General features: G+C 41.8%; 1 protein-coding gene across 3 annotated transcripts in view; it reads left to right on the top strand.

Moving 5' to 3' along the window:
• Nucleotides 1–16,712, top strand: part of LOC140464913 (CUB and sushi domain-containing protein 1-like) — a 2,358,623-nt gene that overhangs the window by 2,147,901 nt on the left and 194,010 nt on the right. For all 3 annotated transcript variants that reach the window (XM_072560545.1, XM_072560536.1, XM_072560527.1), the window contains exon 49: nt 14,284–14,472. In XM_072560545.1, the coding sequence (XP_072416646.1) occupies nt 14,284–14,472 (189 nt within the window). The remainder of the gene's footprint in view (nt 1–14,283; nt 14,473–16,712) is intronic.

Raw genomic sequence — 16,712 nt, 5'->3', positions numbered from 1 at the left:
TGAAGAAATGTCACTTTCTGTAACTTTAAGTTCAGTACAAATCATAATAATGCAAATGAGCAATGAATTAATGGTCAGACAGAACTTCAAATTAAAAGATCACATTAAACTTAAACTGTTTTTGCAATGAAGTTATTTCTTATACAACCACAAGCATTCTTCTTCAACATGTGTACCATTAAGTAGCAATAAAGTTCCACAATATGCTTCTTTTTATTCAGGCAGGATATGTGAGGAGTCCTATTCAATAACTTTCACCTCTGACTTTTGTCAATCCGACTATCATCAGTAAGGTACAATGTTTACAGACCCTTTCTCCCTCGTAGTCGGTGATGATGTGGTTTTCCAGAGATCTTTTGAACTGACTATCCAGTAATGCCCCAGTTTTTGGTTTGGCCATTTCTGGTGAAAAACCCAACTCTTCATTTGGAATCTGTGAACTTTTCTCATAGCCCTCTAGATTTTTGGCCTTTTTACCTCAGTTCCACTTTTTTTTGTGTCTCCCAGCAAAATGGCGTTAAATTGGAACTCCCTGACTGTTGGCTGTGCTTCTATGTCAAAGGTTGCCACAACATGTGGACCAGTCTTTCTTATTGTCCAAGAAAATTATGTTGATCACTTTATAATTAATAGAAACTCCTCTAAGACCTCATCTAATGTCTTAAAAACCAATTACAAATTCCACACCATTTTAAAGAAATTATGTCTTTCCATGCTGATTCATAGATTTAATTTTCTTTTTCCAGAATCCTTATATTTGACTCTTGCTTTGAGGCTTTCTGACTTTCAATTGATTAATTCCTAATTTTTTGAATGTGAATTTTCGTTCAGCTTCTACCCATCTTGCTAGAATTGACTACAGTTCATTCAGAACACATTCTCTATTTCAATATATTTTGCAGCTGTACTGTGCAGCTACTTTGAAATGTAACCTTCAATAATTTACATTTTTAGCTCGGCAGCTACATCCCGAAGTTTGCTCACTCTACACCTCTTACGATCGCTGTGATTGAGATTACTGATCCACTGTCTACTGGAGATGATATTGAACAAAATGAAGGAGGGCTTTCCACCCATGAAGTGTCAAATTGACCTGCACCATTAGCACAAAATAGGCTCATTGCAAATTGATTTATTTTCACTGTGCCCAGCCTTTTTTTCTGCTGAAGTTCACAGAATGAGAGTTCAAACTCTTTTTGGACACATATTTCCCAGTTTCATGTTGCTTTCGCTTGCTTTGAAATTTAAAATCTCAGCAATATTTTTGAAATCAATGAGAAATAAAAAGTGGTGCAGTGCATTACAGGTTGCTGATCTTCCATTTTGTTGCTCCATGATGTAGTCTAATTGAACTCACTGCAGCGTTTCATTTATCTGTAGCTATGCATCTCTACACTATTTTAATCATCACTGTCTCTAGTGCTGCTGGTCAAGTTTTCCTATTACCCCTTGCTGCTATAGTAAGGAGCTGTTTTCATTCTCATAATAGTAAATACATTTATTACAGTTCAATCCTCTTCATTCACTTCTGTCAGACAATCATAAGCAATGGCAAATCAGGACTTTATTCTTATTCAGCCTGGACAGAAAAACATCTTTAAAATTGCAATATCGAAGCAAACAGTTGAGCCCTTGTAGATGTTTATCCTCCAATGAGCATCAGTCCTAATCATAAGTGTAATTTATTTTCCCATTTCCTCTATTTCCATATATAATCAACGATCTATCTAACTTCTTCCCCTGATCACTATTCTAAGCATCTTATTGTTGGTACCATAATTGTAAGCATGGTATGCTACCGTATGATTTCTTAGCAGTTTTCTTTCTCATTGGTGGTGATTTGTCACTGCCTTCAAATGCAAGTCAGGTTCCATGTCACCCTCAGCCAGAATAAGAAGTGAACCCGTGCTGTAGCTGTCCTGTTCTGAAGTAGAGGCTGGACATTCAGTTAAATGGTATGATTTGGGCAATTCCGCAATAAGTTTGCAAGGCCCTCTGGACAGATTGATGGATGTTTAAATATCCACATGTTGCCCTTTCGCAACATCATTCATTGCCATCACATTGATTTTTGCATGGACACTGACAATGTCCAGGTCTACCTCATCACCCTATCACACAGCTCCTCTGCGGTTATTAAATTATCCAACTGATTATCCAGCCTGCAATACTAGATGAGCGGCAATTTCTCACAGTTAAAAATTGGAAGGTCCGAAACTATTGTTTTTGGTCCTGGCTCAAATTCTCTTTCCTCGCTCCTGATTCCATCCTTCTCGTTGGCAACAGTCTGAGATTATGTCAGTCTGTTCACAACAGTTAGGAAAAGCAGCGGCCTGCTTTGTAGCAAGGAGCTGCAGGAAAGAGGAAAGCAGCAGCAAGATTGAGCTCACAGACAACAACGTCTGTTTAATAAAGAACATGGGGAGATTTGCAGCTACCTTACCTTCTCAGAAAAACTGTGCTTCCAGACACAGAGTATGAGACAAATATCTCAGTTAGAGATCTGCTCCTTGCTAGACTGGGTGGTCACTCAATACCAATGAAAGTGACCTGTGTGTGGCGGGGTGCAATGGGAAAGTGGGCAGCAAGGTGAGGAGAGAAGAGGAGGCTATTGGGAGAGGGAAGAAGAAGCAGGCAGCACTGGGGGGGAAGAGGAAGCTGGCAGTTACAGTGTAAGGAAGCTGCAGGTGGAAAGGGATGGGTGAAGGAGGCTGCAAAGGAATGAGAAAACAATTTTAAACCTGCCCAAAGTAATACACACCTAATGGGGAGCCAGCAAATCTTTTATCATGAGGTAATGAAATCTGTGAAAAACAACATGGAATCCCTAGCTTAAGGGGGAATGTGTCCAGGTGCCCATTTTGGGAGGGAAATTACAGAGGAATTGAAATGAGAGATGCATTAAATAGGATACTGCCTGCCTGCTTTACATGCTCCAGCTTTGTGCAAATGTGATATAAGTTCCTTAGCTGTGATTTCACCGAGTCTGTGAAAGGTGTGTTTTGGGAAATCATTTTTTGTTGTGTGTAGAAGTATGTGTCAGTTATATTGAGCTTGTTTCTAAGTTATGCATATTGTCTTGAGCCAATGTAAATACTTTGATTTCTCAGAAATTCAAATTTTCCCCATGTGTTGTAGCTTTCAGTGTAATGGGAGTTGATAATTATTGAAGATACCAATGATTTCTTGCAATTCTGCTTCGGCATCAGTCCAAATACTTTATATACCAGCTATTACAGAAAATGTTGTCAGTATGTAACTGCATTATCTAGTAAATGAGTTAGTGATATAAAAAGGTAATCCCCCCCCAAAAAATCAAAATGTACCACATGGGAAAATCTCAAGAGTCCAAACCAAAGAGCGTTGACTGATTCTGAGACTTGACCTTGCTTGACTTAATCTCCTAACTCTTCCAAATTCTATTTTTGAATTGTCCCTCTAAATATTCCAGTTGAGAAGGCATCCACGTGATGACTGTGGGTGTATGTTCAGTGCTGAGTCTGGATGATCTCTTTTAATACGGTGTCTGCATTAAAATATATGAGACTGACCTGCTGAATCTCCTCTTTAGTTTATCACCCACATTCACGTCCACCCCCGAGCACGTCCCTGAGTTGATGAGAATGGTCTCACAAGATCTTAATGCACTAATCTAGCCAATTAATGAGATAAGATAATGCAAGTGTGCTCTCGGTTTTGAGTTGTTTTCCACATTCAGGTTGATGTGACCTTCTTCCCTTCTATATGATGACTTGCTGTTATCTGTGGCTATAATAATGATTTTCTCCTTTAATCTAATGATATTGAGTCAACATTAGAATAAAGTACTGAAGAGGACACTTTTTGTGCTGAACAAGACAGAGTAAACTTTTATTGATCACTGCCTCACAGAATGCTGATACTGCACTCAGTTAACCAGCCTAATAGAGCAATAGTTGCAAAGCTTATTACCGTGTTGCAATTTCAAGTATCCCCTACTCCCAGTCACTGAGATGAGAACATTGAAATGCTGGGAATATGCAGCAGGTCTGTGGACAGCATTAATGTTTCAGGGTCATTGATCATTTTATCAGAATTCCTAGAGATAGCTTAAATTTCTTTTCCATGGGTTTTAATTCTCTGAAGAAGCTGAACATCTTGATTTCATCACTGACCCCCATCCATGTGAAGATCATTCTGACAATGTGCTTGCTATCAGGCACAGTCTTCAGATAGAAGAATTAAATCTGGATGAATGTCTTGCATACCATAGCACTCTGACACTGGGGTTATATTAATGAGAACTGCACACAAGTGCCAATAAACTGGCGAAAGACCTGTTTTGAGCTGGAACAGTGAAATCACTTTTTTTTCTGGCAGATAGGGCAATGTATTTCACTCGAATATCTTTAGAAATGTTATGGATTGAATAATATTCTATAGCCTTGCAAATGAGTCTATCTATTCAGCATGCTGTTGCTAACTTAAATGTGTGATACAAATACAGTGTGACCTGTGATTGACTCAGACATTGGGGTGGAAATGTAGCTAAGTGGTTTACACTGCTGCCTAACAGCACCAGGGAACTGGGTTCAATTCCAACCTCAGGTGACTATGTGGAATTTGCACATTCTGCCCTTGTCTGCACAGGTTTTCTCTGGGTGCTCTGTTTTCCTCCCACAGTCCAAAGATGTGCAGGGGACACCCATACCCAACCAACCCTACTGCCCTGTGGCCGAACTCCCCCTCCCACTCCGCCAAGGATATGCAGGTCCTGGGCCTCCTACATTGTCATTCCCTGACCACCCAAAGCCTGGAGGAAAAATGTCTCATCTTCCACCTTGGGACCCACAAACCCCACGACATCAATGTGGATTTCACCAGTTTCCTCACTTCCCCTCCCCCCACCTTATCCCTGTTCCAACCTTCCAACTCAGCACCGCCCTCATGACCTGTCCTACCTGTCCATCTTCCTTCCCACCTATCTGCTCCACCCTCCTCTCTGACCTAACACCATCACCCCCACCTCCATCTACCTAATGCACTCTCAGCTACCTTCTCCCCAGCCCCACCCCCTCCCATTTATGTGTCCACCCACTTGGCTCACAGCCCCATTCCTGATGAAGGGCTTTTGGATGCTGCCTCACCTGCTGTGCTTTTCCAGCACCACACTCTCGACTCTAATCTTCAGCATCTGCAGTCCTCACTTCCGAAAAGCTGTGTGGGTTAGGTGGATTGGCCATGCTAAATTTCCCACAGTGTCCAGGGATGTGTAAGTTAGGTGGATTAGCCATGGGAAATAGTGGGATAGGGTAAGAGGAGAGTCTAGATGGGAGCTATTGGGATAGTTGGGGTGGACGTGATTGTCCAAATGGCCTGCTATAGGGATTCGATGATTCAATGATTGCTTTTACCAAGCATTGCTCCAGTATTGAATCATTTGAATTGTAAATCTAGAATTGTCTGATTTGCAATGTATCATGCAAGGTTTCCTCTTTCAAAACTGTAAAGAATCTAGTTTTTTTTTGGTGCCAATTATAAAGAGATTTCATGTTGGGTTTTGCATGGACTTGTGTTGGATTTTTTTTCATTTTCGGTTTAATAGATGTTGGCATGCTCCTCATTTTTTCATTTGATTGTTTTCAAAGTGGGATCAAAGTGGGATGTGAGTTAAATTTGAGGTGGGGTATAACAGCATTAGATAAGAACCTGGATTGAGGTGAAGCTTATTACAACAACATCTGCTGACATTTCTGTAGTGCCTTCAACACAAGAAATGTTCCCAAGGCAGTTCACAGTAACACGGTAAAACAAAGTATATTAGGCCCTAAGACTTGGTCAAAGACATGTGTGTTACTACAGTGAAATTCACAACTGATCTTGGAGGAACTGTTGGGCGAAGTTCACAGCACAGAATCAGATAAGTTAATTGTTGTTTTAAGTGTGGCCTACAGAGAATATGCAGTAGTGAGTAGAATGGGTTCTTTCTTGATTATATGTTTTTGGAGATATGTCTCTTGAGTAAACTTAAAATATAAACCATAACTATTAATTTAACCTGGGGCAGTATTTTGTAGAGGAATAGAATGGTGTTAATTTCTGTAGATTGTGAAGGAGCAAAAATGGCCTTTAATAGATTCATTTGTATTTCTATTCAGATGAGGGAGCTTAAAGAGTGTTTAAGGGTTACTGCAGATTATATTTGCCATAAATGCTGTTGGGTGTGAATCTTATCAGATGGAATGGATCGGTTGGAGAGGCAGTTAGAAGCGATGAGGAATCTGCATCAGCAACAGTATGTGATGGATGACAGTTATAGGAAGGGGTCGGCGGGGGGGAGACTCAGATACAGTCACATAGATGGGTTAACTCCAGGAATGGTAAGAGAAGTAAGCAGCTAATGCAGGAGTCTTTTGTGGATATACCCATTTTAAACAGGTGTGCTGTTTTGGAAAATGTAGTGGGTGATGGATTCTCAGGTGAATGTAGCATGAACAGCCAAGTTCCTGGTATTGAGACTGGCTTTAATGCAATGAGGGGTACGTCCGGTTCCAAGAGATTAATTGTGTTAGGGGATTCTGCAGTCAGAGGTACAGACAGACGTTTCTGTGGCCAGCAGAAAAAAAGCAGAATGGTGTGTTGTTTCCCTGGTGCCAGGATCAAGGGTGTCTCAGAGAGGGTGCAGAATGTTCATACGGGGGAGAGGGACCAGCAGGAGGTCATTGTCTACATTGGAACCAACGACATTGGAAGGGAAAAGGTTGAGACTCTGAAGGGAGATTACAGAGAGTTAGGTAGAAATTTAAAACGGAGGTCCTTAAGGGTAGTAATATCTGGATTACACCCAGTGCTACGAGCTAGTGAGGGCAGGAATAGGAGGATAGAGCAGATGAATGCATGGCTGAGGAGCTGGTGTATGGGAGAAGGATTCACATTTTTGGATCATTGGAATCTCTTTTGGGGTAGAAGTGACCTGTACAAGAAGGATGGATTGCACCTAAATTGGAAGGGGACTAATATACTGGCAGGGAAATTTGCTAGAACTGCTTGGGAGGATTTAAACTAGTAAGGTGGAGGGAGGGTGGGGGGGGTGGGGGAGGTGGGTGGGACCCAGGGATATAGTCAGGAAAGAGATCAATCTGAGACTGGTACAGTTGAGAACAGAAGTGAGTCAAACAGTCAGGGCAGGCAGGGACAAGGTAGGACTAATACATTAAACCGCATTTATTTCAATGCAAGGGGCCTAACAGGGAAGGCAGATGAACTCAGGGCATGGTTAGGAACATGGGACTGGGATATCATAGCAATTACGGAAACATGGCTCAGGGATGGGCAGGACTGGCAGCTTTATGTTCCAGGATACAAATGCTACAGGAAGGATAGAAAGGGAGGCAAGAGAAGAGGGGGATGGGCATTTTTGAAAAGGGATAGCATTACAGCTGTGCTGAGGGAGGATATTCCCGGAAAGACATCCAGGGACGTGATTTGGGTGGAACTGAGAAATAAGAAAGGGATAATCACCTTATTAGGATTGTATTATAAACCCCCCAATAGTCAGAGGGAAATTGAGAAACAAACTTGTAAGGAGATCTCAGCTATCTGTAAGAATAATAGGGTAGTTATGTTCGGGGATTTTAACTTTCCAAACATCGACTGGGACTGCCATAGTATTAAAGGTTTAGATGGAGAGGAATTTCTTAATGTGTACAAGACAATTTTCTGATTCAGTATGTGGATGTAACCACTAGAGAAGGTGCAAAACTTGACCTACTCTTGGGAAATAAGGCAGGACAGGTGACTGAGGTGTCAGTGGGGGAGCACTTTGGGGCCAGTGACCATAATTCTATTCGTTTTAAAATAGTGATGGAAAAGGATAAACCAGATCTAAAAGTTGAAGTTCTAAATTGGAGGAAGGCCAATTTTGACAGTATTAGGCAAGAACTTTCGAAAGCTAATTGGAGGTAGATGTTCGCAGGTAAAGGGACGGCTGGAAAATGGGAAGCCTTCAGAAATGAGATAACAAGAATCCAGAGAAAGTATATTCCTATCAGGGTGAAAGGGAAGTCTGGTAGATATAGGGAATGCTGGATGACTAAAGAAATTGAGGGTTTGGTTAAGAAAAAGAAGAAAGCATATGTCAGGTATAGACAGGATAGATCGAGTGAATCCTGAGAAGAGTATAAAGAAAGTAGGAGTATACTTAAGAGGGAAATCAGGAGGGCAAAACGGGGACATGAGATAGCTTTGGCAAATAGAATTAAGGAGAATCCAAAGGGTTTTTACAAATATATTAAGGACAAAAGGGTAACTATGGAGAGAATAGGGCCCCTCAAAGATCAGCAAGGTGGCCTTTATGTGGAGCCACAGAATGGGGGAGATACTAAGTGAATATTTTGCATCAGTATTTACTGTGGAAAAGGATATGGAAGATATAGACTGTAGGGAAATAGATGGTGATATCTTGCAAGATGTCACCGATTACAGAGGAGGAAGTACTGGATGTCTTGAAATGGTTAAAGGTGGATAAATCCCCAGGACCTGATCAGGTGTACCCTAGAACTCTGTGGAAAGCTAGAGGAGTGATTGCTGAGCCTCTTGCTCAGATATTTGTATCATCGATAGTCACAGATGAGGTGCCGGAAGACTGGAGGTTGGCAAATGTGGTACCACTGTTTAAAAAGGGTAAAGACAAGCCAGGGAACTATAGACCAGTGAGCCTGACCTCGGTGGTGGGCAAGTTGTTGGAGGGAATCCTGAGGGACAGGATGCACATGTATTTGGAAAGGCAAGGATTGATTCGGGATAGTCAACATGGCTTTGTGCATGGGAAATCATGTCTCACAAACTTGATTGAGGTTTTTGAAGAAGTAACAAAGAGGATTGATGAGGGCAGAGCAGTAGATGTGAGCTATATGGACTTCAGTAAGGCGTTCGACAAGGTTCCCCATGGGAGACTGATTAGCAAGGTTAGATCTCATGGAATACAGGGAGAATGAGCCATTTGGATACAGAACTAGCTCAAAGGTAGAAGACAGAGGGTGGTGGTGGAGGGTTGTTTTTCAGACTGGATGCCTGTGCCCAGTGAAGTGCCACAAGGATCGGTGCTGGGCCCTCTACTTTTTGTCATTTGCATAAATGATTTGGATGTGAGCATAAGTGGTACAGTTAGTAAGTTTGCAGATGACACCAAAATTGGAGGTGTAGTGGACAGCGAAGAGGATTACCTCAGGTTAAAACAGGATCTGGACCAGATGGGCCGATGGGCTGAGAAGTGGCAGATGGAGTTTAATTCAGATAAATGCAAGGTGCTGCACTTTGGGAAAGCAAATCTTAGCAGGACTTATACACTTAATGGTAAGGTCCTAGGGAATGTTGCTGACCAAAGAGACCTTGGAGTGCAGGTTCATAGCTCCTTGAAAGTGGAGTCACAGGTAGATAGGATAGTGAAGAAGGCTTTTGGTATGCTTTCCTTTATCGGTCAGAGTATTGAGAACAGGAGTTTGAACGTCATGTTGCGGCTGTACAGGACATTGGTTCGGCCACTGTTGGAATATTGTGAGCAATTTTGGTCTCCTTCCTATCGGAAAGATGTTGTGAAACTTGAAAGGGTTCAGAAAAGATTTACAAGGATGTTGCCAAGGTTGGAGGATCTGAGATACAGGGAGAGGCTGAACAGGCTGGAGCTGTTTTCCCTGGAGAGTCGGAGGCTGAGGGGAGACCTTATAGAGGTTTCCAAAATTATGTGGGGCATGGATAGGATAAATAGACAAAATCTTTTCCCTGGGCTCCGGGAGTCCAGAACTGAAGGGCATAGGTTTGGGGTTAGAGGGGAAAGGTATAAAAAAGACCTAAGGGGCAACTTTTTTCATGTAGAGGGTGGTCCGTGTATGGAATGAGCTGCCAGAGGCTGTGGTGGAGGCTGGTACAATTGCAACGTTTAAGAGGTATTTGGATGGGTTTATGAATAGGAAGGGTTTGGAGGGATATGGGCCGGGTGCTGGTAGGTGGGACTAGATTGGGTTGGGATATCTAATCTGTATGGACAGGTTGGACTGAAGGGTCTTTTTCCATGCTGTACATCTCTATGATTCTATGACTCTAAGAAGTGAGGTTGGGAGGCAGAGTGGTGTAGAGGAGCTCAGGGATGACACTGGAATGGATTTTGTTTTGAGTTGAGACAATGGCAGCAGAACTTTGGTTGACCTTATCTTCGGAGAATATAGAATGGGTGAGAGCTGCAGCAAGGAGTGCATTGAAGTAGTCAAGGTATGAGTTAACAAAGGCACAAATGAGAGTTTAAGCAGCAGAGGAACTCAGAGAAGGCAGTGTTACGGAGGTTGGTGAGAAGCAGTCTTCAAGGTGCCATGAATATGTCGTTGGAAAGCTCAAGCCAGGGTCATGTGACACCTACATAGCAAACAGCTCGGGTTGGTCTCAGACTTTTGCAGAGACAGGGACAGAATCAGTAGCTACGCTGCAGTCACATAGTACAATCGGTAGTTGTCTGTTTTACATGTAATACTGAATTCATCAGCATTGTGCGCAAAGGGACTTTGGGTTACAGAATCTGTGTTACACTCATGCTATCCTTAGTTATTGCTTTATCCTGGGAGGATGAGTTCAGTGAAATTGCCCAGGACATTGAACCATACAATCTTGAAGAACAATATGCCACTTGACCCATCAAGTGTATTCTGCTGTTTGGAAAAAAAAAGATTTGTCTCACTCCCCAGCTCTTTCCCAATAGCCTTGCAGCTTTGTCCCTTTGATCCCACCTGATTGCAAGTTCTAACCGAATCATTTTCCACCTCCAGTTCAGTGACTATACTAACTTGTAGCATCAATTATTTTGAATAATTCACCCAATCCTGCCTCTGCATCTTTTGCCAGTTGTCTGCATCAAGAACCCAGTCAAGTGTGTGTGCAAACTACACCTCCCATGGATATCATCATGGGTTGTGGCTTATTATAAGTAAAGTGAGCATTTCCTGAAATTCCTGAATCAGGAAGCATTGATTGAACTGTAGTAAACCATACAGATCAGAAACGCTTGGATGTTATGATGTGGATCCATATTTAGCCTTCACATTAGCTAGTTTTGCATTTGAGTGAGATAACTAAGTATTTGGTGAGCTGACATAAACCACTCTTCCTGGATATGTGTACTCAAGAGCATATTACATTTATCCAACAGCTAGAAGGTAAATCCTTTTCATTCGGATCACAAAGTGGGTGGGGTGGGGGAGTGGGCATGGATCAGTAGCAAGGACAAGAGATTGACTTTCATCAGTCACCTCTTTTCCCTATTCCATGTCCCTGATTAGCTCCAGATTATCGCAAGTGATGGCACTCATTCTGCAATCTGGCAAGCAAGTCATCCCTGTTTCCCATTTATCTCACCTGCAGGAAGGCCAGGTTATGATGCCAGTGGCAAAACCTCTTAAGCACATAATTAGTGGTGAGTCAAGAAGATACCCATTGGCCTTCTCACCCAGCACTGAATTGCTGAGGTGGTGGTAACAGGATAAGAATCACCAACCCATCCAAAGGCTTACCCTTCTTGCCCCCCAAACAAAGGAAAATCGCACCGACCATTTAGAGTTGGAGACTCGGTACTAGCCTCCATGTTCCATTCCTGACTCCCGATTTTAAAAATTCAATCCATTTGGTTTTAAAATGGAAAACATAAGCAGACCAAATGAGAACCCTTTTGTGAATGTGAGCAAAACCGAAAGGGGATGATTTGAAACCAAGTCTGATGGACTGTCAGGTGTGTTCAGCATACTTTTATTGAACGTGTTAACTTGTTCTTATTTAAGGTTTATGTGTAGTATATTTTTCGATGTAGATTATGATTTAACTGCAGTCTCAGTTTTCAGTGCAAGAAATTGTGCTGTGTAATTCTCAGTTGTCAGCTGAGTGCAAAAACATTTTCTTAAAGTAGTTCCAAGTAAAGCTTTATTAATAGTTCCTACGCATTTCACATAGAATGACCCAGAAGTTTTGATTATCACTGAAACAGCTTTGACTGACAATATTTCACTTTGCACTAACCCACTGAGCTGCTGCTGATTTGTCTGCTATGGTGTTGAGGCTGACCTTTCACAACTACACTCACTGGAGTGAGATAACCAGACAAAACCCATTTAGCTCCAGTGGGGCATTATAGGCCAAGGCACAGCCCTTTCCCACCACCTTTGCTGTCATATTTCATGAGTTAAAAGTCCCGAATACACTGTAGCAGTGACAGAGAAAAGATAAACATGTAAGATAAATGCAAGGCTGCTTTGGAAGATGGGTATGGCAGCATGCCAAGTGGGTGATAGTGTTAAGGTGCCAGTAGGTAGAGAGCTTAGTGAGAGAGAGAGTGAGTTAAGGTGCCACGAGGTAGGGAGCCTGTTGGGTGAGAAAGTTAAAGTCTTAGTGGGTAAGGAGCCTGGTGGGTGAGGGAGTTAAGGTGCTAGGTGGTATGGAGCCTTGTGTGGGAGACAGTTAAGGTACCAGTGGGTAGGGAGCCTTGGGAATGAGGTTTGAGGTCCCAGTGTATAAGAAGCCATGACATTACAATCAGAAGAGGTAGGTATCAGCTTCTACAGGGTCAGGTGGGACCAGGTGGGGCTGGTTGGGTCCAGCAGATTCAGATTGGAGGGGAGGGTGCTGGTGGTGGTGATGGATTCATTTCATCAGGTGTGGTTCTCAGGGGTTTGGAAGAATTCCAGAGTTAGTAAATATAGTTTTTTTGGTGGGGATGATGTTAGTGGTGAAGTCATCAGTTTAACTTTTATGCAAGTGTTAAACTGGGTTTTTAATTTTCTAACATTTCCAACATAACTTAAAGCTTTTGTGAACTGGAACCCTTTAAATTCTCCAACTTTATGAAATCCAGGCCAACATCTTCATTCTTTCACAGTGTTCAACATTTGTTTAACATCATTACGTGTTGCAGTTTTTCACAGAGTTTATAATGCTTTATCATGAGTTATCCTTTTTCACATTGGCCCATCTGTCTTCATTTCACTGTGATTTATAATTCTTCATAACAAAACATAGCACAGTAATCATCTAAAAGGATTAAAGTGTTCCAAGGAACTTACACTAGTGGAAAAGAGACTTTGTCGGTGCTTTTACATTGATATGGTGTGCTGCTGCCTCATCTTCAACCCATGATAGAGCTATTACTCAACCAATAATATTATTACGGGATAGTTGTCAGTTCATTCAGGAGAGGGCTGAGAAAACCTATATTAGTATTAGCCAGAGTCCATGATAAATGCAGCTGATACATCTGTCATACATGATGTCTCGTTCGGTGTGACTGGTTACAGCTCTTCCATGATGAGGATAGTTCTTCACATTGGCCCCTAACTTGACTAGCTCAGAGCATTCTCATGACTCATATGAGCAAGCAAAGAAAATAAGGCAAAAATCAGTCATTTCTCATGATACAAAGCTTAGTATCAAAACAGCCAAAAGTTTTCAGAATAACAGCTCATTTGCAAGAAAAGAAACTCAGTGCATGTTACAAGTGCTCATTCCAAAGTCTTCCAGGATAATCTGATGTGTGAAATTTAAGTACATAGCAACAGAAAAAAAGCGCTTACTGATTGGTTTCTTCCAGACCAAAAGCGCAAGGGATTCTCTTTTTGTTATTCTGTTGAGCAGATTGTTTCTGATCAGGTGGTTCCTGATATGTTTGCTTGTTGGAATCTATCGCAGTCAGGAATTCAAGAAACAATTCTATCGGTTTTCATCATAATGTTGAACATAATACATAGCTGGCTGGAGGATTGTAGCGTTGGCAGGGGAAAATACAAGATATGCCCTTCTGCCAGTGGAATAGACCCACAATTCATTCTTAAATCAACTTCCTCGCGGGAATTGAGCAGATTTTCTGGCCACATCAAACCCACCCTGATTATTGAGTTGCTGAACAACTGGGGTTGCTTTGTAATGGATGCAGGAGAGTAACAGGGGACTGACAAAAATAGCACAGCTAATGAAGAAGCTGAAGAAACTCAATGTCATAAAGCCACTAAATAATAATGTTAATAGTGAGGAATAGATAAATCAACTTTGAATTGGTGTTGTACTCTCAATAAGAAGGGTACCTTTAGAATAGGTCATCCGGCATCCTGAAAAGAAAGTCGGATTAAGGTTCATGTTTCTGACGGCTGAAGGCTTTGCTTTTTTTGAGTCATTTTCTCACTTAAAATGGTCAGCAGTTGTGAAGTCTGTCTTCATGTTTATGCTTGTTGAATGACAAGTGTTGAAATTCTACAATTAAACCATTGTTTGTGCTTGCAGCTCCATACTGCAGCTTGAACAGTGTCCCTTTGAATGGCGGAATACGGAATAAGACAGTCGGCGCTTTAAACAGTGTGTTGCAGTTTTACTGCAAAACCGGGTATCGACTGGTGGGCCGGAATAATGCCACGTGTAGGCTGTCCCCAAATGGCATGTATGAGTGGGATGCTGCAGTCCCACTATGTCAAGGTAAGAATATTAATTGTCAAGATCATTATGCTAATGGTTCAGTTCTCTCTGCATGGAAGTGGAATTTCCCTCTTTAGATTTTTGTCTTACTAAAGAGGTATACATGAATTACCCCCCATCTGTGTATATTTGACTCTCACTGTCAGTTCTACAAATTAAGTGCAGTACTGTAACCTTTTCAGAAAGAGCTTGACAGAAAGAGAATGAGAGACAAAACACATGGGATACAACGATACATGTGGCCTCTGGCTTTCATTTGTTCACAGCAATATTGTTTGAGCATGTTAGTTACTTGTAGGTGAACATCACTGCACTGAATTTCTGCACAGCAGTCAGTGTTCATATCTTTAAGATCACCATGAGGTCAAAGGTCACTGCCTTTGATCCACATAGTCTTTGTTGGTTCCTTGGCACCTGTTAGCACAACTTGAATGTGCTACTCAAGGAGGCATCAGACTTCCTTCATGATGAATACCATAAAACCAGAAGATGTCGGAGCAAAAGTATGCCATTCAGCCCACCCAGTCTGTTCTAACTTTCAATGAGATCATGGGCTGATCTGATTATCCTGAATTCTACTTTAAAGTTTGTTCCTCATAATCCTAACTCACTGATTAAAAATATGTCTCACCATCCTGTAGCTGGCAGAAATCTAATCATAATCTGAAGCACGCAACGTGAGGTAATCTCCATACATTTATTAAAGTCATGAGGTGTGACAACAAAGAGATTTGTTGTGACAGTGAGCAAGATTCTTATACCTCCTATCTTCTGTGAGAAAATTTGCGTCATTTTATCCCATTTAAGTGATTACAACATTTACTTAGTCTTGCACTGTGCACTAGTGCTTTAAATAGCAGCAATATCTATTCTTGGTAAATGCTCATTTTGAAATGAGTTAAGCAAACAAATCTTTCAGTGTTGTGTTCCTATATTGCCATCTGGTGGCCATCAGGATTACAGATGCACAAATAAATTATTCCTTGTTCATGAACAGACCGGCAGAATATGAGCATTCATTGTCCTGTCGGCTAGAGCTGAATTATTGTAAGCCTTAAGCGACACTTGCTTTATTTTCTATTTTTAGGTACCCATCCACCCACCATTTTGTAGTTCATAATGTCATCTGAGGAGCTCCTTTGAGGACTAATCGGGGACGCTATGTGGGAATCATTCTTTTAAACCTTATTATGCCTTCCTTAGTAAATCTGATTTAAGAAGTTTAACTGAATCAGCCACTTATGACCTTGTATGCAAGAGCAGGTCAGAGGCTAGAAATCTTGCAGCAAGTAACCACTTCCTGCTTGTCCACCATCTGCAAAATACAAGTCGGGAGTGTGATGGAATACTCCCCATTTGCTTGGATGCAGCTCCAACGACACTCAAGATGTTTGTCACACTCCAGGGCAAAGCAAACCCACATGATTGGGATCTTATTCCCTGCTTTGAAAATTAGCTCCATTCACCGCAGCACCCAGCATCGACAATGTGTACCATCTACAAGATGCACTGCAACTATTCGCTACTGCTCCTCTGGCAGCACCTTTCAAACCTGCACCCTCTACCACCAAGAAGGGCAAGTAGCATGGAAACACCACCATCTGCAAGGTCATTTCTAAGCCAGTCATCATCCTGGCTTGTAAATATAGCGCCAATCCTTCACTGTCACTGGATCAAAATCCTGGAACTCCCTCCATATCAGCACCGGTCAGTTCCTACATCTTAACGATTGTATCAGTTCATAAAGACAACCCATCATAACCTCCAGGGCATTAGGGATGGGCAGTAAATGCTGGCCTGCCTAGTGATGCCCACATCCCAAGTAAAAAATAAATGGTGAGCAACTGCACAGAGAACCAGGGGTGCCATCTTACACATGTTTGCAGTTTGTTGATGTACAAACACACTGCATATTAACCTGCTGATGTTCATTTTCTATTTTGAGTTGAACATAGCTTTCTGATTTCTGAGGTACAGTACTATTTTTGTCTCCTTCCCCATTTTTGAGTACCTCACATCTCTGGACAGTTACCCTTTTCCTTTTCCTTCATGCAAAGTATATGGCTTCAGTTGAAAGCAGGAAGCCAAAACATCAACTTCAGAGTGAGCTCAGCTCTCATGTCCTTCTGTTCCAGGTCTCTTCCGTTGGCTGAAAAAAAATAAGTTACCTGCATTTGCTGTTCAATTTTGTTACTGTTACTTTCAAAACGTTATCTCTTGTCCTGACTTTTGTTTGCTGC

Source organism: Chiloscyllium punctatum, chromosome 3 (assembly GCF_047496795.1).
Source record: "Chiloscyllium punctatum isolate Juve2018m chromosome 3, sChiPun1.3, whole genome shotgun sequence".
Classification (NCBI taxonomy): Eukaryota; Metazoa; Chordata; class Chondrichthyes; order Orectolobiformes; family Hemiscylliidae; genus Chiloscyllium; species Chiloscyllium punctatum.
Note: the sequence above shows the minus strand (reverse complement) of the source record. Positions and strands in the feature narration are given on the sequence as shown.